Source organism: Gastrolobium bilobum, unplaced genomic scaffold, assembly GCF_033153095.1.
Source record: "Gastrolobium bilobum isolate Gb01-03AN ecotype WA unplaced genomic scaffold, APGP_CSIRO_Gbil_v1 utg1595, whole genome shotgun sequence".
In the NCBI taxonomy this organism is placed as follows: Eukaryota; Viridiplantae; Streptophyta; class Magnoliopsida; order Fabales; family Fabaceae; genus Gastrolobium; species Gastrolobium bilobum.
In genome coordinates, this window is record NW_026899397.1 from 632,393 (window position 1) to 652,767 (window position 20,375).

The 20,375-nt window shown below is 34.2% G+C and overlaps 2 protein-coding genes across 2 annotated transcripts; one reads left to right on the plus strand and one right to left on the minus strand.

The window, feature by feature from the left end:
* Nucleotides 1-1,963: 1,963 nt before the first annotated feature.
* LOC133290306 (uncharacterized protein At4g26485-like) lies at nt 1,964-4,546 on the plus strand. Its single transcript, XM_061488388.1, has 3 exons — nt 1,964-2,272; nt 2,408-2,606; nt 4,064-4,546. Exons 1-3 carry the CDS (start codon nt 2,041-2,043, stop codon nt 4,347-4,349), a joined length of 717 nt encoding a protein of 238 aa, XP_061344372.1. The 5' UTR covers nt 1,964-2,040; the 3' UTR covers nt 4,350-4,546.
* Nucleotides 4,547-6,267: 1,721 nt separating this feature from the next.
* LOC133290301 (glucan endo-1,3-beta-glucosidase 5-like) lies at nt 6,268-8,899 on the minus strand. Its single transcript, XM_061488384.1, has 2 exons — nt 8,456-8,899; nt 6,268-7,547 (listed from the first exon to the last, which is right to left on the minus strand). Exons 1-2 carry the CDS (start codon nt 8,797-8,799, stop codon nt 6,434-6,436), a joined length of 1,458 nt encoding a protein of 485 aa, XP_061344368.1. The 5' UTR covers nt 8,800-8,899; the 3' UTR covers nt 6,268-6,433.
* Nucleotides 8,900-20,375: the final 11,476 nt, after the last annotated feature.

Consider the following 20,375-nt stretch of genomic DNA (forward strand, 5'->3'; position numbering starts at 1 on the left):
CCACAGCCTACACAACCGGACAACCACAACAGCCACCGACTTACCGATTCCAGCTACCCACATCCACCACACACCACACAAAGCCACCGACCCACAAACCCATTCGGTCACCTTCCTCCATAGCAATCAACCACCGGTCCTCCAAGCTCGGCGGCAAGGACCACCACACCACAGCCCCTTCTTGATCGAAGACCCCTCACCGCCACCCACCTCTCTCACATCCACCACATCTCCTTCCCCGACCCATTCTCCAACTGCAGCCCACAACCGTTCAGCCATCTCCACCACCGTCCCTCCTCCTGCCACCCATAGCCCCTTCCCCTTTTCATAATTTTTTTTTTATTCCAAGCTTCCAAAACCCAACGAACAAGTGACTCATCTCCACCATTTTGGAAGATGTGGTATATCATGTTTAGTTGATACCCTGAATTATGATCTCTTGTCTTCTTATGTTGTCAGCATCCGGTAATAAATGCATGCACCAAATCTTGCGGAGCCACTTAATAATGTAAAGGGTGCATTTTGTAATTTTAACTGGTTTCCTACCAATATTTTATCTTTAACCAAACATGGATTCAGGAAATTTTACTCAATTTGTCCGGTAAAATTTTTCCCAACCAAACAACTTTTTTTACAGTTTCCTACCAAACTCACTTTCCTACCATTTCCCTATCAATTACATTTCCCTAGTATTCAAAAAATTTCTCCTCAACCAAATGCCCCTAAATACCATCGTCTAAAGTACCGAAGTTTCAATTTTTTTATGGGGTTATATTTGTAATTTTATATCATTTACCCATCAATAATTTATTCTCAACTAAACATAGATTTCAAAAACTTTAATCAATTTGCCTGATAATATTTGACTCAACTAAATAATTTTTTTTTAACTTTCTTATCTAATTCACTCTTCCTACATATCCCTGGTAATTATATTTCTACGATGAAGTAAAATTTTAACTTGAATCAAACACCCCTAGAAGGGTGACGTGACCACTCAATGGGAACCTTAGCCTAGAAGCAAAAACAACCATACATCGGCCTTTTGATTTTGGAATGCAAATTTCGAAATTACATATTGGTTTAAGTTTTTTTTTTTCTGGCAAATAATGCGAAAAAAGAATCTACCTAATACTGTACGTTAATATGAGTCCGTCGTACCAGTGATGTGCACATTTCTATCCATCGATCTCACCTATGTGCGCGTCTTAACACGCATTAACATGTCTTTTCTATTACATTAGTAAATTTGCATTAGAAAGGCGAAAAGCCCATACACCCAATGTTTCAAAATAATCATTAGGAGAGATTAATTATTTTTCTATTTGTATTTTGGGAAAATATATTATAATAATTAATTAGTATTATTATCAATATTATTATCAATTAATTTCATCGTTAGATCAATTATGTTGATTCAACGGTTATATTTATTTTCACTCTTGTATGTTTATGATTCTCCATATTAATACTTTATATTTATTTTCATCCTTGTATAATTATGATTTTTTATATTTAATGCTTTCACATTAAATACGGGAAATCATAACTATATAAGGGTGTAAATAAATATATATGTTATATAGAGCCCGTTTGTTTGGACTTTTCAAAAAAATAACTTTTATTCCTTTCTTATTTTAAAAGTACATTTTATAAAAATTAAAGTTATTTATGTTTTTATAAAAATATTTAATTTTTGACTTCTGCTTTTCTGAAAAGTTAAAAACTTTATTTTATTTTTTGAAAAAAAATAAGTTTTTGACTTTTTCTATGACTTCTTCTTCTTTTAAAAACAAGTATCTAAACGTAAAGTAATTTTTTTTCTTTAAAAGAAGTAACTTTTGAAGAAAAAAGAAACTCATCTAAACAGGTCACTTGTTATTTTTACTAAATCGAATAAGATAAAATATTGTACATTTGTTCATTGCACACACACTATAGACTATACACACACACACGGAGAGAGTGTGTGTGCTTGTAGCGGGATATTTAGAGGGTCGCCATAAAGGAAAGGTGTTTACCAATGCAATATTGATAAAAATGAGTAGAGAAGAGGAGAGAGTAGATGATGATGATGATGATCTCGACACTGATGATCAAGATGAATATCAAAAGCAAGAATTGGATGAAGAATCAGAGAAATGGAAGAAGCATTATTCATCAAGGCATAGGATACTCCTTGTTGGAGAGGGTGACTTCTCTTTCTCTCTTTGTTTGGCCAGAGCTTTCCCTTCTGCTCACAACCTCGTCGCTACTTCCCTCGATTCCCAGGGTCAGCCCCATCTCAACAAAATTTTAAATTTATCTTTTTTTTTCCTCTTTGTTTTCCGGGAAAATGGAAAAAAAATTAAAACTTGGAACCTTTTTCATCATACCCATTTATTTCTTTTGATAATTTTTTGGGCAGAGAACATTGGAAAGAAGTACAGTAACGGAATAAGTAATGTGAGGGAGCTTGAAGAAAGGGGTTGCCTTGTTCTTTACGGTGTTGATGCTAAGAACATGTGCCAGCACTTCTTTCTCAAGACACAGAGGTTCGATCGCATTGTCTATAACTTCCCTCATGTTGGCTTTCTTTACCCAGAAAACAGCTACTGCCAGATCCAGTTATGTTTCCTTCCTTCATTCCTTTTCATCTCTTTTTTGTTTGCTTTTTCTTTTCTTTTCTTCTTTTACATTTCTTTTGCTTTGCCTTTTTTTATTTATTTTTCTTGTATTGTTTGTTAATTATCTTTCCCTCTACTTGGAAGGCCTGAATGAGGTTGTTGTGAGTTTCAAATGATTGGGTTGGTTGTCCATAAATAACTTTTTCTGTGACTCTTATCAGAACAAGAGAAATGTACAACATAGTGTTTGATCATCTTGGTATTAGATTACCGCTTAAAGAAACAAAAGTCTATCAGAATCAACTTATTCTAATTGCAATTAACTTACAGCTTTAGAGCTGTTTTGGTAGTTGCTTCGAAGCTCGGGCTAATAGTCACACTTATGCACAAGTTTAAACTTGACAGAAAAAGATTATTTGTATTTTAAACTGACATAAAATAGAACACAAAGTACTCTCTTTAGATGGGACGTGAATAGGGAGATAGTTACCTGCATCCCTAAAAAATAGGAAGTTACCTTAATCTTACCACTATTTACAAATACGGACATGTAGATTGCATTTGATGCATGATGAGTGATAGTACAAACTGAATAATACAATACAAGTTGTTGACTCACTGGACAATTTTTTTGTGCAGTCAATTGTTTGATGACTAATGCACATGGTTAAAAATTTTGTTGATATCTATGGATGGATATAATAAAGGGGTAAGGGTTATTGGTCTTTTTCTTTTTCTCGTTTTGTGCATTGGACAAGATATTATAACCTGGCCTAATAATTTAAAAAATTTAGAGTCGTTTCTTTGTTCGGTACTTATACTATTTCAATACTCAAACAAAGTACAAATTTTTGTGTGTGTGTGTGTGTGTTGTGCAGACTCTTAATTGCTGACATATCAAACACACCCTTATCCTATCCAAAGTCTTATAATCTAGGACTTATAATTTGTAACCTCTTTTGACTCTTCCAACAATTACACATTCTCTGCGCTGTATACTGTGATTATTAAAATCTTTTACTTCCTAAATTAAGGCAAATGAGTATAGCAACAAAAAATATGTAGGTAGAAAGTGGGAAGCTTGGAATAGCAAAATTTACACATGCTTAGTATAACAAATATAAGGTGGTGAAAAATAACATCTAACTCATTTTCACTTCATCCTCTATTTTGTACCTTCATATTTTGCACCTACTCAACCAAGTGAACTGTTAGATTTTCCTTTCAACAAGGGATTTTGGGTTTTGGAACTGTTGCTTGATCATCATGTAGTTGAGCTTAATTTTGATATATTTAAGAGGACAAATGAGAATTTAGTGATGCATGCATTCTTGTCTGTTACACTATGGACTATGGAGACAAGCAAACATTTTGGTTTGTTTTAAGTCGAATTTGTTGCTCATCTATTGAGCCAGTGCATGGTTACTGATGGACCTGAATTTGTGACAACCAAGTAGGTTGAACAAAAGGTTGGTGAAGGGTTTTTTAGCAAATGCCAAAGTTCTAGTAAGGAAAGAGGGAGGGGAGATTCATGTAACGCACAAGGAGGGTGATCCATACAACAAATGGGATCTGGTACAGAAGGCAGAAAAGAGAGGACTGGTCTTGCATGAAGCTGTGCCATTCTTAAAGGATGACTATCCTGGTTATGACAATAAGAGAGCCCATGGAAAATTATCTGATGCATCTTTCCCAGTTGGGGAATCTACTACTTACAAGTTCAAACTCCAAACATCTCTCTAACTCTTACAATAGCTAAGGGGAGTTCTAAGTGTTGGGTTTCTTTGGAAGATTTTAAAGACCTCTTCCCCCTAAACTTTCATGTAATAAAAAAAAAATGCCAATCCTGGACTTGCATCTTTGTATGGAGATGGTGATCTTCTGTAAATACTAATGGCTTGAGCTTAGCTTGTTATTTTTCAAGAGATTGTTTTGCTTTAGTTTTTTGTTTCGTACTTGTGCTCAACTTCACTGTCGATGGTGTTAAATAGGTTTTAGTGGCTTTGATTAAATGGATCCTGCATGTCTACTCTTCATTTTAAATGACTATGACTGTGACGAAGTCATCCCAAGAATTTAACTTTTAAAGCAAAAAAAAAGAAAAAAAAGACTTTGTTTAAGTCCATCTTATATTTTATGAAGTTTGTCTCTCCATATTATATAGATTCAATTTGATCATTTAACTTTTGAATCTTTTTCTTAATTTCGTTAAAATGGCTTGCAAATTTTGCTACTATAAGTATAACATTACGAATGATGATGATGATGGTCGGTGACTCGGTGTGAGTTGAGTTGCAATTTTATTAGCTGCCTCACAAGTTGTCCTTGTTGCTCAATCAGTGTTTATCCATTTGATTCCCCTTTGAGATAACACCATGTTCACTGTCACACCGCTTGGTTTCTTTCAGCGCAAATGGTTATCTCAGAGATTGTCACGTTATGTTAGCTATGTCTATACACTGAATTGGCATGCATATAAAAGATTTGAATCAGTAGTAATGGTTTCATACTAGGAAATGTATTAAAATATGGGGATAGTCAAAATTGGCGAGCATAAAAGATTAGGACTAGTGTGTAACAGACAAAAGGTGCCCATATTCCAAGCAAAAGATATGCACTACTAACTAAGATGACAAGAAACAAGTTGTAGCACCACTTTTTGCTTTATCTACTGCCCAAAGGAGAACCTATTATAAATAGATTTGCAAAGAGAAAAGTATGAGTAAGGTCGAGAAGATGGTGAAAAAAGCAGCTTTGGTCATTGCTCTCTCATGCCTCTTACTGGTTGCATTCATAGTCGTTTCTGCAAATACAGACAATACAAAGGGTCATCCCCCAACTTCTAAGCACATGGTTTATTATCCTCAGGGTAAAGTCAATATTCGCTTATGCTTTTGCATTTATTCTTGTCACCAATTTATATAGTACTACCCATGATTCAAATAACCTAAAAGTCACTGTTATTACATCTTTTCTGTCAAGGTTGTCGGTGCTGCTGGTTCATATGGAAGCCAATGATCCAATGTGGGAAAGCATGTTGTCAAGATGGATGTTGCTCTTCGACTTAAGCATCACTACGTTGAAGCATACCACCCCTTATAAGTTCTATATATGTTTCTCTTCACCCAGATGCCTAAATAATGTGCTGCTAAATAATTATGCAGGAAACCAAAAAAATTGAATTAAGTGTCCTGCATAAAAAGTTTGAAGTGTTATTGACAACTTAATGTAATAAACCTTTTCTTTTATTATGACCATTCCCAAGAGATTTCAATTGATAAATTACTTGCACATCCCTCCATTACCCATCCAAGGAGTTTTCAAAGAGCAAGAACGGCACTTTCCTATGTGTTATAGATTTGTTTCTTGACTTCGCATTCATGTATCACAAGTTATTGGCACTCATGGACCATGCATACGAGAGTTGTTGACACATTTTGGAATCGCTTAAGCGTGAATAAAGTCAAAGTTTAAAGGACATAAACTCTAGTTCCATAGAACTGCAATAAGATATGAAATTCACAAAAACATGCTTCTGTTAGAAATGCTAACAGTAATGCATCTACCCCTCCTACCAGCGGAGATGAACTAGAGAACTATATTCTGATTCATTCAATAGGCGTCACCATAACAAACATGAAATAAATATATGTGTAATATTCAATACATAGTGATAGTGTCTAAAACGTCTCTTATATGATACAATGACTTAATCATGTGCTGGAATCTTTTGAATATTTCTAAGCTTAAATAGTATATCAGCTATTCTAGTTTTAACAGTCTCAGAAGAGGGGACCATGAAAAAACCCACTTATGAAACCTCTTAATCACATCGAAAGCAAAAAAGTCCAATGTAAAATCAGAAATAATACTAGAACCCACCACTGATATGTTGTTTGAGATGTAGATGAATTCGAGTTTTTATCTGTAACGCCCACAAGAAAACGACAATCACCAACTGAAGGGTCTAGGAAAGTAACCATACCAAGCCCATCAAAATCGCAGCTTCTTGAATCTTGCATTTGTAGCTGATAGTAACTGTTAAAAGCATATGATATATTACCCTTCTCACCAATTTCATTACATGAACCCCCATAGTTAAGGGTGGTGCAGTCTGCAACACTACAGGCAAGTCTCATATGGTTTACTACATTAGTCAAATCACTGGAGGGGTTTGCCACACACCATCTAGATGGGAGATACTGAACATTCTTTGCATTTCTCAATTCCTTGTTTCCAAGTCCAAGGTTTAATGGATACTTAGCCTGTCCATCAAAAGAGAATATCCCCCAGTGTCTTTCAAAGTTTCCTGGAAGTACGCTCTTCGCTCCTTCATCAAGCAGACTGAATAGATAAACATCCATAGGAGGAGTACCTGGCCTCAGGGGGGTCCCTTTGTTACTTGCAATGTGATTGATAAGGCCTTGATTGAAAACCCTTGCAGCAGTGATATTTGCACCAATGGCTCCATCTGAGGGCCAACCGATTTCCCCAATAACTATTGGCATCTGGCCATATCCAAGTTTACTGAGGGCTGCAACTAAAGTGTCATAGTTTCCATCAAATGCATTGGTGTAAACATTGGAGCCATCTGTGACAGGATGAGTAGTTCCCTCAAAGAATGCGTATTCTTGGGGGAAATCCGTGTTGTCATAAAGGCTTAGAAATGGGTAGATATTAACAATAAATGGGGAACCATTTGAGTTGAGGAACTGAACCAGTTGAGTCATAATTTGGGTCAGTTCAGGTCGGAATGCCCCTTGGGATGGCAGTGCCGCGGACTCATAGGCATCTGCATTGCAAGGGACAACTAGCTTTACATAACCAGCAAGATTTGCTTTGACTAAGGACTGTTGTATATTGAGTATCGCAGGCATGACCAAGTTATCAAATTGACCATTATAACTCGAAAGGAAGGGCTCATTTCCAACAGCAATGTACCTGTAATATAAGTTAAAAGGTTGAAATGCATCTTGAAAATCAATATATTCTGCACATTCCAAAAAAACTTAGCTACAATGCACAAACTGCAAAAGTCATTATTTATTATAATTTTCACCTGCATTACAAAAAGGAAATAACAATGAAACATTTGCTACTGTCTAAAGTAGTCTTCTGTTTTAGAAGTGAGTTGTGAACTGTTATTCAAAGACCTGATACCTTGACAGCTAGAATTCAGAACTAGATCAAAACCCAATTTATCATTGTTCTTATTTCAAACTATTTAGAGAATGCATAAGAGAATTGTTTGTATAGAATAAAAGTGCAACTTCTTTGTCTTGCTAACCCCTCTAGATGGAGGCTCGCAGCCCCAGAAAAACCACAACATAAAGTCCAACATTCGATAAATATTAAAGCTTATTATAATTCTCAAAGTAAGTTTATATCGCAGACAGATGTTTGAGTCATTCATAATAACTCTAATAAACTCTAACTTGCAATTAAGAATCAAAACATTAAAAATTTATAATAATACAAAACACTCTTGATTGAATGAGACATAAGCTGCTCACGGTTATCATGATCATAGAAGAACTGGATATATCATAAAATCTGTCAACATCAGCAGTTTAATCAACAGTTTACCAAAGAAATTCCAATGGAGACACTAACTAATAAAAATAATAATCAAAGGGTGAACAAATGAAGTAAGGAGGTGATGCTTAATAAGGTGACTATTTCTTAGTAAAACATAGTAGTATACAGAAAACTAAGCTATCAAGTATATCTCAGACATTATTAAGGTAAATAGCTTTGGAATTTTGAAAGATTAAACTAAGCTATTAAGCAGTTTGAATAGTAAAGAGGAAAGGGTGAATCCAAAAAAGATAGAAAAAAAGAGTAAGAACCTGATATCAGCACCATTTTTACCAGCGTAAGCAGAAACATTCTGGCGAACCCACAAATCAGAAGCAGAAGGTGAGGAACTCAAGAGTGGCAACATCTCATTGGGGATCCCAACCATGACCTGAATGCCACTACCCATGAGTGCCTTTAGTACATCAGAGTCAGCCTCAAAAAGCTTCACTTTTTGGATCTTGTTACCTCTCAGCAGATCAACAACCGTTGATGGCTTCAGCCTGTGGAAAGAAATGGTGCCCCAATTGACCCCTATGGCTGATTCCACCATTGGAGCCATGCTCCAACACACAAGCCACACAAAAAGGACACCACCCAATCTGGGTTCCAACATTTGTGTCCTACCCCTCAAAATGCTGATCCCAAAGTTAGAAACTTTACCAGCTCAACAGAGTTTTTTGCAAAAGTTTGAGTCTCAGTGTGAACAAAGAGAAGAAGAGGTATAAGTGTTTGTTAACACATGTTAACGATGAGTAAAGCTGAAGATAGAGACTGTACTGAGTTATGCTAAAGAGGTCGAGGTTATTATTAAGCATGATCAGTTCCAATTTACCAAACTGCCCTAATTTTCTAATTGTTTTTTTTATGCTTCTGATTTGATACGTGTTAAACAGAGAGCAACATAAGATCCAGGTTTTGTTATTTAATTCTACGGGTACATTTTAAAAATGAAATATGATTGGTAATAAGTTTAAAAAGAATATATATTGATTCCTCTTTAAAAAAACAATAAAATTAAGGAGAATAGAATAGAAATGTTCCTTTTTATTCTATTCGCGTTAGGGATGATAAACGAACCAGAGGCCTTTGGCTCGGCTCGTGAAGGCCTTAATTTATATGCCTAAAATTGGTTGTTAAAATCATGCTTGAACTTATATAAAAACTCGTTTAATAAAAAGGCTTCAGACTTCACTTCAAAAGCTCAGCCTTAGAGCCTCTCAGACTGATCTAGTATATTAATATTTATTTTTATTTTATATTTTTTATACTACTTTAATAGCTCTCTCTCTCCTTAATCCATTTCATCCTCATTTTATTAGTTAAACAGACTTTTTGAATGATTTTGTTCTATATTATGCTGTTTGAATAGACATTGAATTTATGAATATTTATGGAATTGCTAATGTTGTTGATTGTAATTTTGTTTGGATAAATTTTTATTGTTTTATTTTTTTTAAACAGACTAACAAGCTAAATCAGGCTTTCATTTTTTTGTAAATAATTCATGTCACATGCCGATAATTATATTTATAACAGTTAACAGGCTTGATCAGTCTGACATATTTAAACACAGACGTATTCTTTTAAGATCAAAGCTCAGCCCGTTAACACATCTAATTGGCGTGTATCGATAGAAGGGGATAATTTTCTCATGTTAAAATTTTACATCACCTTCATCAGATTATTTGAAATTTTAAATGAGATTTATTCATTCTCATCAAAAGGACAATAAATATTTTGAAATTAATATCGATGTAATTTATTATGAAATTTTGAATATCGACTTTGAACTAAGAAAAAATATTTATTGATTCCACAAATAATTTGGATTTGATCAATTTTGAAGAAAAAATTTATTTAATTTAATTTTATCTTTTTTTATTTTATAATTTAATTGATAAAATTGATCGATACTGCATATGAAATTGTAATAAAATATGCATATAAGGTTAGTCGTATTTACTTGAGAGTGAATATCTTATAATTATAATAGAATTAAAGAAATAGTATATTACCACATATTATGGGATCAGATGCTCTTCTAAAGATAATTGGCTGATTTGATTAGATAGCCGAAAACATCTATTATTATTTTTAGTATAAAACCCAAGTTGCGGAAGCTTCTTCTTTTTTTTCATCATTACTCTTCATTTTGTTATTTTGAAAAGAAAAAAAAAAGCATTTTTCATTATCATAACTGTATCCTTAATTCTCAACTTGCCTAAAATTTACACGATGATTTCCGTTGAGCTTTTAGTTTATACTAATCACTCCTTCCAAGCACTATTATGTTGATCTATTCTTACCTTCCAGCAAAAACATCACCCTTCCAACCTCTATTTTATGATTTACATTAGATTAAATTAGTTTATGAATATCCCCAGTCACGGGTTTATAATAAAAATTAAAAATAAAACGAGTTACGACTAGGTGCGAACAAAACCCATGATTTGATCATAACTTATAATTTGTTAGGTCATATACGATGCTCACCGAATAATGTAGGACAAAGCTTATCCGAAACTTATTATTTTTAGCATAAAAGCATAGCAGCACCATATGGAACTTTTGGGTAGCCGATAATTGAAAGTATCCTCTTCCAACCCATGTCACCATTTATGTGGTTGCATGTATGCTCTAAAAGGTTATGAAATAGAAATTTACAATTTTTTCGGGGAAAGAAAATAGAACTTTAATTATATATATAAATTTTGGAAAAAAAGACTATCATTTAAAAGTAGGGGTGTTCGCGGTTTGAATTGGATCGGTTTTGGAAGAAAAAATCATCTGATCCAATCCCTTCGGTTTGATCATATAATCATCCATTCGGTTTGAATTTTTGTTTCAAATCTGATCCGATCCAATCCAATTTTTTTCAGTTTGGATTGGATCGGTTTTCGGTTTTTTGAAAATCCTAAAATTTATTTCATGATTATTATGCAAATAACATCTTTTGTGTATATTAACTTTGCAATATTTCTTTTTTAAATACAAAAGCATAAGATAATATAGTTTTTTTTTTGGACTATGAGATATGAAGCTCTACATAGATGAAATTTTGTTGATGAGATGTGACTAAATTTTTTCTTGAGTTTACTTGATGGGTTAATGGGTCTTGAGTTTAGAAATTTTTGGACTATGATTGAGGAAAGACTCAAGTAGGTAGAGGAAAATTAATATATTGGATCGGTTTGAATTGGATCGATTTTCATCTACCGATCCAATCCAATTAAAATTTACGGTTTTTATTCGGTTTTCGATTTTTGGTTTATTCGGTTATCGATTTTTCGGTTCGGTCACCGCGGTTTGGATCAGTTTGGATCGATTGATGAACATCCCTATTTAACAGGACACAAATTGTGTACTTGTACTTTTAGATGACTTACACAAAGTATAAATACTTTGCGTAAATCTGAAAAGTTTTTTTATTTCTCTCTTTAGTCACATCGTTGACGTGTAAAATAAAATAAAAAAGTAACTTTTCAAAATTACACAAAATATGACCAATCATACTCTGTGTAAGTCACCGAAAAAATACAATTTATATCTTTCTAAATAACACACACTCCACCCATAAATTTTTTACAAGTCACATGTACCTTTCACTCACATCTCTTTTACGTACACAAATTTTTTAACACTAACCGGAATCAACCACCACCACCCCCGTGATATTTAACGAAGTTTTCAACCGTTACAATGGGAATGAAAGCGAGCACTTGTTTAGAATGGGGTTTAGCAAAAGCGGTGGATGTGATTGTGATTGTGACACGGCACCTAGGGAAGTTAAAAGCGGGGATATAATTGTAAATTCATGTGGGGAACAATAAATATAGTCAAGAAAGTGCCCGATAAGTTTAAATAGTATGATGAGTATAAGGTATTTGTCATTTAGCAGACAGAGAGAGAGAGGGGGGGTTGTTAATCAATTATCAAATTCATTTAACAACTTTAATTTCTTACTGCTCATCATGAATTTATGTTCAATTTCTTCTAAATTCATTCATTATATTATAGGTATTTATTGGTTTAATATATTTGATAAATTATTAATTAATTATATCTATTAGAGTAAATACTTTTTTGATCCTCGGCAAATTTTATGATACCCGCTTTAGTCCCTAACAAATAAAAAAGTCCATAGTGGTTCCTAAGAAATTTAAAATGAACAAATTTTAGTTTTTTTGAAGAACTAATATGGTCTTTTTTAAATTTACGAGGGACCACAATTTCAACTAAATAAGTTCATTTTGAATTTCTTAGAAACCACAATGGACTTTTTTATTTGTTAGCGACTAAAACGGACATGGTAAAATTTGTTGAGTACCAAAAATGATATTTACTTTATCTATTAAATCGGTAAACAATTAACCATAAGTGATTATACCTACTGGTTTGCGTGGATAACTTTTGAGACAAAAGTGTTTTATGATATAATGTTCTTATTAAAGGTGTTTTTCTAAAAACTACTCTCTCTTTTTTTCTTTGGGTAATAGACAAGGGCTAAGGCCCCAACCAAAAAAAGAAAAGAAAAGAAAAGATTAGACTGAGAGACGAACTTAATGCGAGATACTAGTCCAGAAATAAAAAGTAAACAAGTTCCATAGGCGGACGTTGGAAGTGCCACACTCCATCCAACTCAGAGTGATCCAGAAGATAATTAGTAATCAGTCTGCACAATTGTTTGTTTCCCAGAAAACATGTATAAGATGAATTTGCTATTCTCGTTTCAACCATTCCCGTATTCGAGTCAACAAATATGACTCGCGGATATTATCACCAAACTTGGTAAGCAAAGAAATAATGATATCACATCACATTCAACAATTAGCTGTCTCTACCCCTCATTCCAGGCAAATTCTATCCCTCTCAAAAACTCCTGATTGCAAATAACAGAGGACTCTAATTCTAAATATAACCATTGATAAAAACGATTCTTAAGGATATTGATCAAGGAATAAGAATCACTTTCCAGTTTCCACTATCACCCTTATTGTATCTTGCATTACAATTTACAAGTCATACCAAGCCCAATATTTTATTAAAGAAAAAATAGCTATCATTTTTTTAACTGACATTAATAAAAGGTTGGTTCAATATTGCACATGATACAGTTTTATCCGTAACCCACATTAATAAACTAGTCACATGTTTGGTTTTCTTAACTTTTGTGAACAAAAAAATTATAATATTAATAAGAAAAAACTCTCTCAATAACATTTTTTATTAATTTTAAATACAAAATAATTTAATTAAATCATACATAAAAAAGAAATTATAGATTAGAGGTGCTATAATTATCCTATTTTCGGATGGCATCTTATGGTGCTGGCTACTGGGTTCATATCTTTGTCACTCCCACAGGCCTTGACTTCTTTTCTGACTTAAGCTCATGTGCACCTGAATTTAGCCCCAAGAGAGCAAGAAAATGTTGTTATAAAATATAAAGATTCATCTCATAGAAAATTAGTATCCTTGATGCTTATTTTCATTACTTGCTTTTTATTTCAATATATATGTTAGAAAGAATATCTTTTGTATATATGTAAATATATATTTCCTTATTTCATTAGGATTTGAGTAAGTCTTAGAAAGCAAGCATCAGGTCCTACTACATCCATTGCTCCCGCTGGTAATTCTTTTGCTGAAATCTCTCAGTTACACTCTTTAGGCCCTTGGACTCTTGATTCTAGGGCTTCTGATCACATTTCTGGTAATAAGCCCTTATTCATTTTTCTTTACACCACTAGTTCATTTCCTACTATTACTATGGCCAATAGGTCTCTGGTCCAATCCCGTGGGATTGACACGATTCTTCTTTTACCTCATTTATCTCTGGATCATCTTCTCTATGTTCCAGATTCTCCTTTTAACTTACTTTCTATTAATCGTTTGACAAAATTCATTGATTGTGTTATTTTTTTGTTACTAAAACCTCTGTCATCTTTCAGGATCGGAGTTCGGGGAAGGAGATTACCAAAGGATGTGAGTCTCCTGGCCTCTATCAATTGTTTTCTTCTTCTTCAGCCTGCTCCACCATGGATTCTCCTCTTACTATACATGCTTGTCTGGGTCATCCAAGTCTTGTAAAACTTCAGAAGATGATTCCACATTTATCGTCTCTTTCTAGTTTAAATTGTGAGTCTTGTCAGTTTGGAAAACATACTCGTAATACGTTCCCAAGTCGTCTTAGTCATCAAGTTTTGTCCCTTTTTTTTCTGTGGTCCACTCTAATATTTGGGGACAAAGTCATCATCCTTCTACTTTAGGATTTAAGTATGTTGTTACTTTTATTGATGATTATTCCAAATGTACTTTGTTATTTTTAATGAAAAATTGTTCTGAGTTATTTTCTGTTTTTCAATTATTTTATAATGAAATAAAAACTTAATTTGGTATTCATATTCGTACTTTTCATAGTGATAATACATGTGAATATTTATCTCACTAGTTTCAACAATTTTTTTCGTCTTATGGCATTCTTCATCAAACATCTTGCCCTCATACACCCCAACAAAAGGGTGTAGCCGAGTGCAAGAACCGTCAACTTGTTGAAACTACTTGTGCTTTGTTAATTGATGGCAATGTTCCCTACAAATTCTGGGGTGATGTTATACTCACTGCATGCTATCTTATTAATTGCATTCTCTCATTTGTTCTTCATCATTAGGTACCTCACTCTATTTTGTTTTCCCATTAAGTTTTATATCCTTTGACCCCACATATGTTTGGTTCTACGTGTTTTGTTCATCATCTCGATCCAGACTTGGATAAACTAGCTCCCAAGTCTCATAAGTATATTTTTCTGTGCTACCTTGGTCTCAAAAGGGTTTCCGTAGATACTCTCCAACATTACATCTATATTTTATCTCGGTTAATTTTTCCTTTTTTGAACCAGTTCCTTTTTTTGGCTCTTGTACTACTCTTGTGGACACTGATTCTGTTCAGTCATCTCTCCTCGTCGACTCCTTTGAATACCTTCCGTCTTTACCAGTCCATGTTTTTGACTCTCCTTCTATCACCTCTTCTCCTGATGAGTTACAACATAGTTCTTCAAATGTTTTTGTGGGCTCATATCCAACTGCATCTCCTCCCGCAGCTTCGGTCCCACCTTCAGCTAGTGACATTCCCATTGTTATTCGTAAGAGTACTCGTGATACTAGCCTTCCGGGCAAGCATATAGTTAATATTAATTACCATCGTCTTTCTCCATCATATTATGCGTGTCTTTTCTCTTTGACTTTTGTGTCTATTCCTAAGATTATAGGTGACACACTTTTACATTCTGGATGAAGACAAGCTATGATTGATGAAATGAGTGCCCTTCATCACAATGGTACTTGGGATCTGGTCCATCTTCCATCTGGAAAATTTGTTGTTGGTTGCAGGTGGATTTATGCTGTTAAGGTTGGTCCTGATGGTCAAGTGGATCGTCTTAAATCTCGCTTGGTGGCGAAGGATTTCATTCAAGTATATGCATTTGATTTTGTTGATATTTTTTCTCCCGTGGCAAAAATGTCTATTGTTCGCCTCTTTATTGTCATGGCTGCTATTCGCCACTGGCCTCTCTACCAATTTGATATTAAGAATGCTTTTCTACATGGTGATCTTGTGGAGGAAGTTTATATGAAGCAACCTCTTAGATTTGTTGCTCAGGGGGAGTCAGGTCTTGTTTGTCGTCTTCGCAAGTCTCTATATGGTCTAAAGTAATCTCCACGAGCTTGGTTTGAAAATTTTAGCAGTGTTATTCAATAATTTGGTATGACTTAGAGTGAAGCTGATCATTCTTTTTTTTTATCGTCATTCAGCTTCTGGATCTATCTACTTGGTGGTATATGTGGATGATATTGTCATCACAGGTAGTGATAATTATGGGATCACTCAGTTGAAACACCATTTTTGTCATCATTTTCAGACCAAGGATCTTGGGAGACTTCGATATTTCTTGGGAATCGTGGTGGCCCAATCTAAAGATAGAGTTGTGATATCTCAGAGGAAATATACTCTGGATATTCTTGAAGAAACTGCTTTGTTAAATTCTAAGTCTATTGATACTCCTATGGATCCAAGTGTCAAGCTTCTGCCAAATCAGGGGGAGCCATTTTCAGATCCTGAGAAGTATAAAAGATTGATTAAAAAATTAAACTACCTCATAGTCACTCGTCCTGACATTTCATTTGCAATCAGTGTGGTAAGTCAATTTCTTAATTCTCCATGTCAAGAACATTGGAATGTTGTCATTTGTATTCTTAAGTATATCAAGGCATCTTCAGGAAAAGGCCTTGAAATATGAAGATAAATGTCATGTTAAAGTTATTGGATACTCTGATACTGATTGGGCCGGTTGTCCTACTGATAGGATATCTACTTCTGGATATTGTGTCTTCGTTGGAGGCAACTTGATTTCCTAAAAAAGTAAGAAACAGAATGTAGTTGCCAGATTAAGTGCTGAAATAGAATACCGTTCTATAGCTACTACTACTTGCGAGCTCATTTGGCTCAAGCAACTTCTTAGAGAGCTCAAGTTTGGAGACACTAGACAAGTAACTTTCATTTGTGATAACCAAGCAGCGCTGCATATTTCGTCCAATCCAGTGTTTCATGAAAGAACCAAACATATCAAAATAGATGTCACTTTGTTCGAGAAAAGGTCTTTGCTGGTGAAATTACAACTAGTTTTGTACCCTCTAATGATCAATTAGCAGATATATTTACAAAGTCTTTAAGAGGTCCTCGAATAAAGTTTATATGTAACAAGCTTGGTGTTTATGATCTATACACTCCAGCTTGAAGGGGAGTGTTAGAAAGAATATCTTTTGTATATCTGTAAATATATATTTCCTTATTTCATTAGAATTTGAGTTAGGTCTGGGCTAAACCCATTAGTGTATCTATATGTTGTACCTCTTTTTTTTTGGAGTTACCCAACCCTAATTATCTCTTTGAGACGAGTTGGCTCCCTCCGGTATCCCCACGAGCTTCGACTCTTTGAGCCGGCTATGGGACTAATCCGGAGTGCGGGGGAACAGTGATGGCTAAAGGTTCAGCCCCCTCCCCAAGAATGCATTCAGCGGGAATCGAACACATATCCAACCCCACTAACTCAGCGCCAAATTACCAACTGAGTTGCACCCATTGGGTATATATTGTACCTCTTGTATCAATTCAATACTACTGAATAATTTATAATTCCTTTTGTCTCTTGTTATTTAACAATATATATTCTATCTTCCCGAAGAACTATAATGGGGTAATCAGTAAAAGTAAATCGACTTTGTTTGGCATAATCTTCCAACAAACTATTACATAATTATGTGACTAAAAATATATATTAACCACCAACAAAATTCGGCACAATTGGTAGATCACTAGGTCCCTTAAACATGTTGACAGGAGTTCGATTACTAATTAAAAAAAAAAATTAATCGAATATGAGAAAGAGAGAGAGGTTTTCAATCTTCCTTATACGAATATTCAGATATTATGACTGTAAACACATTAATCAGTGTCATGTAAGCATGTGAGAGTCACAAATTTACAAAAATTGAACCCAAAATTTTAATGCGTTATTTTATGATACTTTTACTAGTTTGTTTCTTGCTTATCTTATTTATTTTCAACGTAGAATTTTATTACCCGCCCTTGAATTCTAAATAATTTTCACCTTAGTTGTGATCCCTACAATATGTCAACTTCCTATCAAATAGTTGATTCAAGTATTTATGAGATTACCAATCAAGCGTGGACAAGTCTTGATTCCATATGCATATGTTTGGTACAACCTACAAACAAAACACTAATCATGTTCTTCAAATGCTCAGCCCAACCAATTAACTAGTTGGCAAATACCGATCAATTATTGACCCTGATACCAGGGTTGGGTAACATAGGAGCTTATGGTAATCTACCAGAGCAAGTGGGCTCGATATCACCATATATTAACTAGGGGTGTTCATCAACCGATCCAAACCGATTCAAACCGCGATGACCGAACCGAAAAACCGATAACTGAATAAACCGAAAACCGAAAACGATTAAAAACCGCAAATTTTAATTGGATTGGATCGGTTTTTGGATGGGTTGATGAAAACCGATCCAATCCAAATCGATCCAATATATTAATTTTCCTTTACCTACTTGGGTATTTCCCTAATCATAGCCTAAAAATTTCTAAACCCAAGACCCATTAACCCATCCAAAAATTTAAAAAAAAAATTTAATGCTTTTGTAGAGCTTCATATCTTATTGTCAAAATTAAAAAATTAAATTATAGTTTACTAATGCTTTTGTATTTCAAAAATAAAAAAATTACAAAGCCAATATATACAAAAGATGTTATTTGCACAATAATCATGAAATAAATTTTAAGATTTTCAAAAAATCGAAAACCGATTCAATCCAAACCGAAAAAAAAATGGATTGGATCAGATCAGATTTGAAAAAAAATTAAAATCGAATGGATGATTATATGATCAAACCGAAGGGATTGGATCAGATGATTTTTGCTTCCAAAACTGATCCAATCCAGACTGCGAACACCCCTAATATTAACCTCAAACCTTAAAGCATTAGTTAGGTCTATGGATTAACGAAAGCCTTTTTGAGTACACCAAGCCCAAGTATTCAGCCTTCCTCTGGCCAAACACTCGGCTAGTCTCGAGGCAAACTTAATTTTGATACTACTGTTATGCGATTGGGGAGAGCCCAAAGGATGAGAAATTACCCCCCACACATCAACGGACTAAACGAAAAACCCATAATAAATGAACCTAATACCTAATCTCAACCCAACCTTATATATTCTTTGGTTAGCCCATTTCTTCGTTACGAGAGACTTTATTACTCACACTTAAATTTTCAAGATATTGTGCATAGTCCACAAGACCTTCAATCATAGAGCACCAATAATTGTGAGATTCTTAAGGAATATTAAACTTTTCAGCGCTTATTTTGCCATATGCCAGCCGAATTTTCATTCTAATATGTTGTGGGAAAATGGTAATATCATTATTGAATTGGGGAATATACAGATTGCCCTTCCTACATGTGGGGATTGAGGGATGGTTCAGAGTACGTTTTTATTATATTTCAAAACCACTTTGCAAGCTTTTGAAGAATTGCAAAAGGAAACATGTCTTTTTTGCCAAGGCCAAGGTAAACCTAGATATTGATATTCTCAACCAACACAAAAAGGACAAAGTTAAGAAAAAGTATTTGCTAGTATTTTGGAGTTCTTTAATAAAAGTCAGCATTGCAAAGCAAAATTATCGGAAATTCTTCATTCAGCAAATGGTATTGGTGATTCCTCATTCGGAGACACCTTATCTTTCCTTTATTTATAGCTTTCTTACCACTTTGAGGGAATCCAAACATCTATTGGGCTGGTTGGTATAGAATATATATAGAAAGCTTATTTAACACTCTTTGTTTGAGTAGCTGTGTCTGCCACCATAAAAGAGTGGAGAGAAAGAGAGAGAGTGTAAATCAGTAGTGGCACATGCTTATCACTTCTGGGCTGCTTTTGCATCAACATTGCACCTAGGACTCTGAAATTTTCCATAGATTCAAGAATGCTACAGATATCTATGGCCCCATAATCCAAGCACTACTTAGTCATTCTATCTTACTTTAAAACTTCCCAGAAAGACGGTTGCATATAATTCCAAAAATGAAAATTTTAATTTCCCCAGAGGAATCATTGCCTACTAATTAATCATGATAAAATAATTTCTACAGTTAGCACACCTCACCCGTGATGGTCTAACAAGGTTGCTTTATCGATGATCACATAATTGCAAAACATATATCTTGTGTGTTACAAGATATGCAAAGGGGTGTTACAAATTCATATATACAGTAAAAACATGATTTTCATCTAACTTGACATGTTTTTAAGGATATAAATGTACAACTAGTTTTTAAAAATTTTAGTCAGTGCCAATTCGGAAAAATGTGGAAATACGTTGGAATTTGGAACCTATTATGCTTTGTATGGTAAACTAGCTACATTTACTCATTATATTTAAAATTAGATATTCAAACCTCTGATTATAAATTGATTTCAAGAAATTGAATCATAATATATGTATTTGATGGTTTCAGTCAAATGGATATAATCGAACCCAAATACCCAATGATAATAATTCAGTTGGTACAATGAAGTTGAATGTATGAGGAACAATGGCGGAA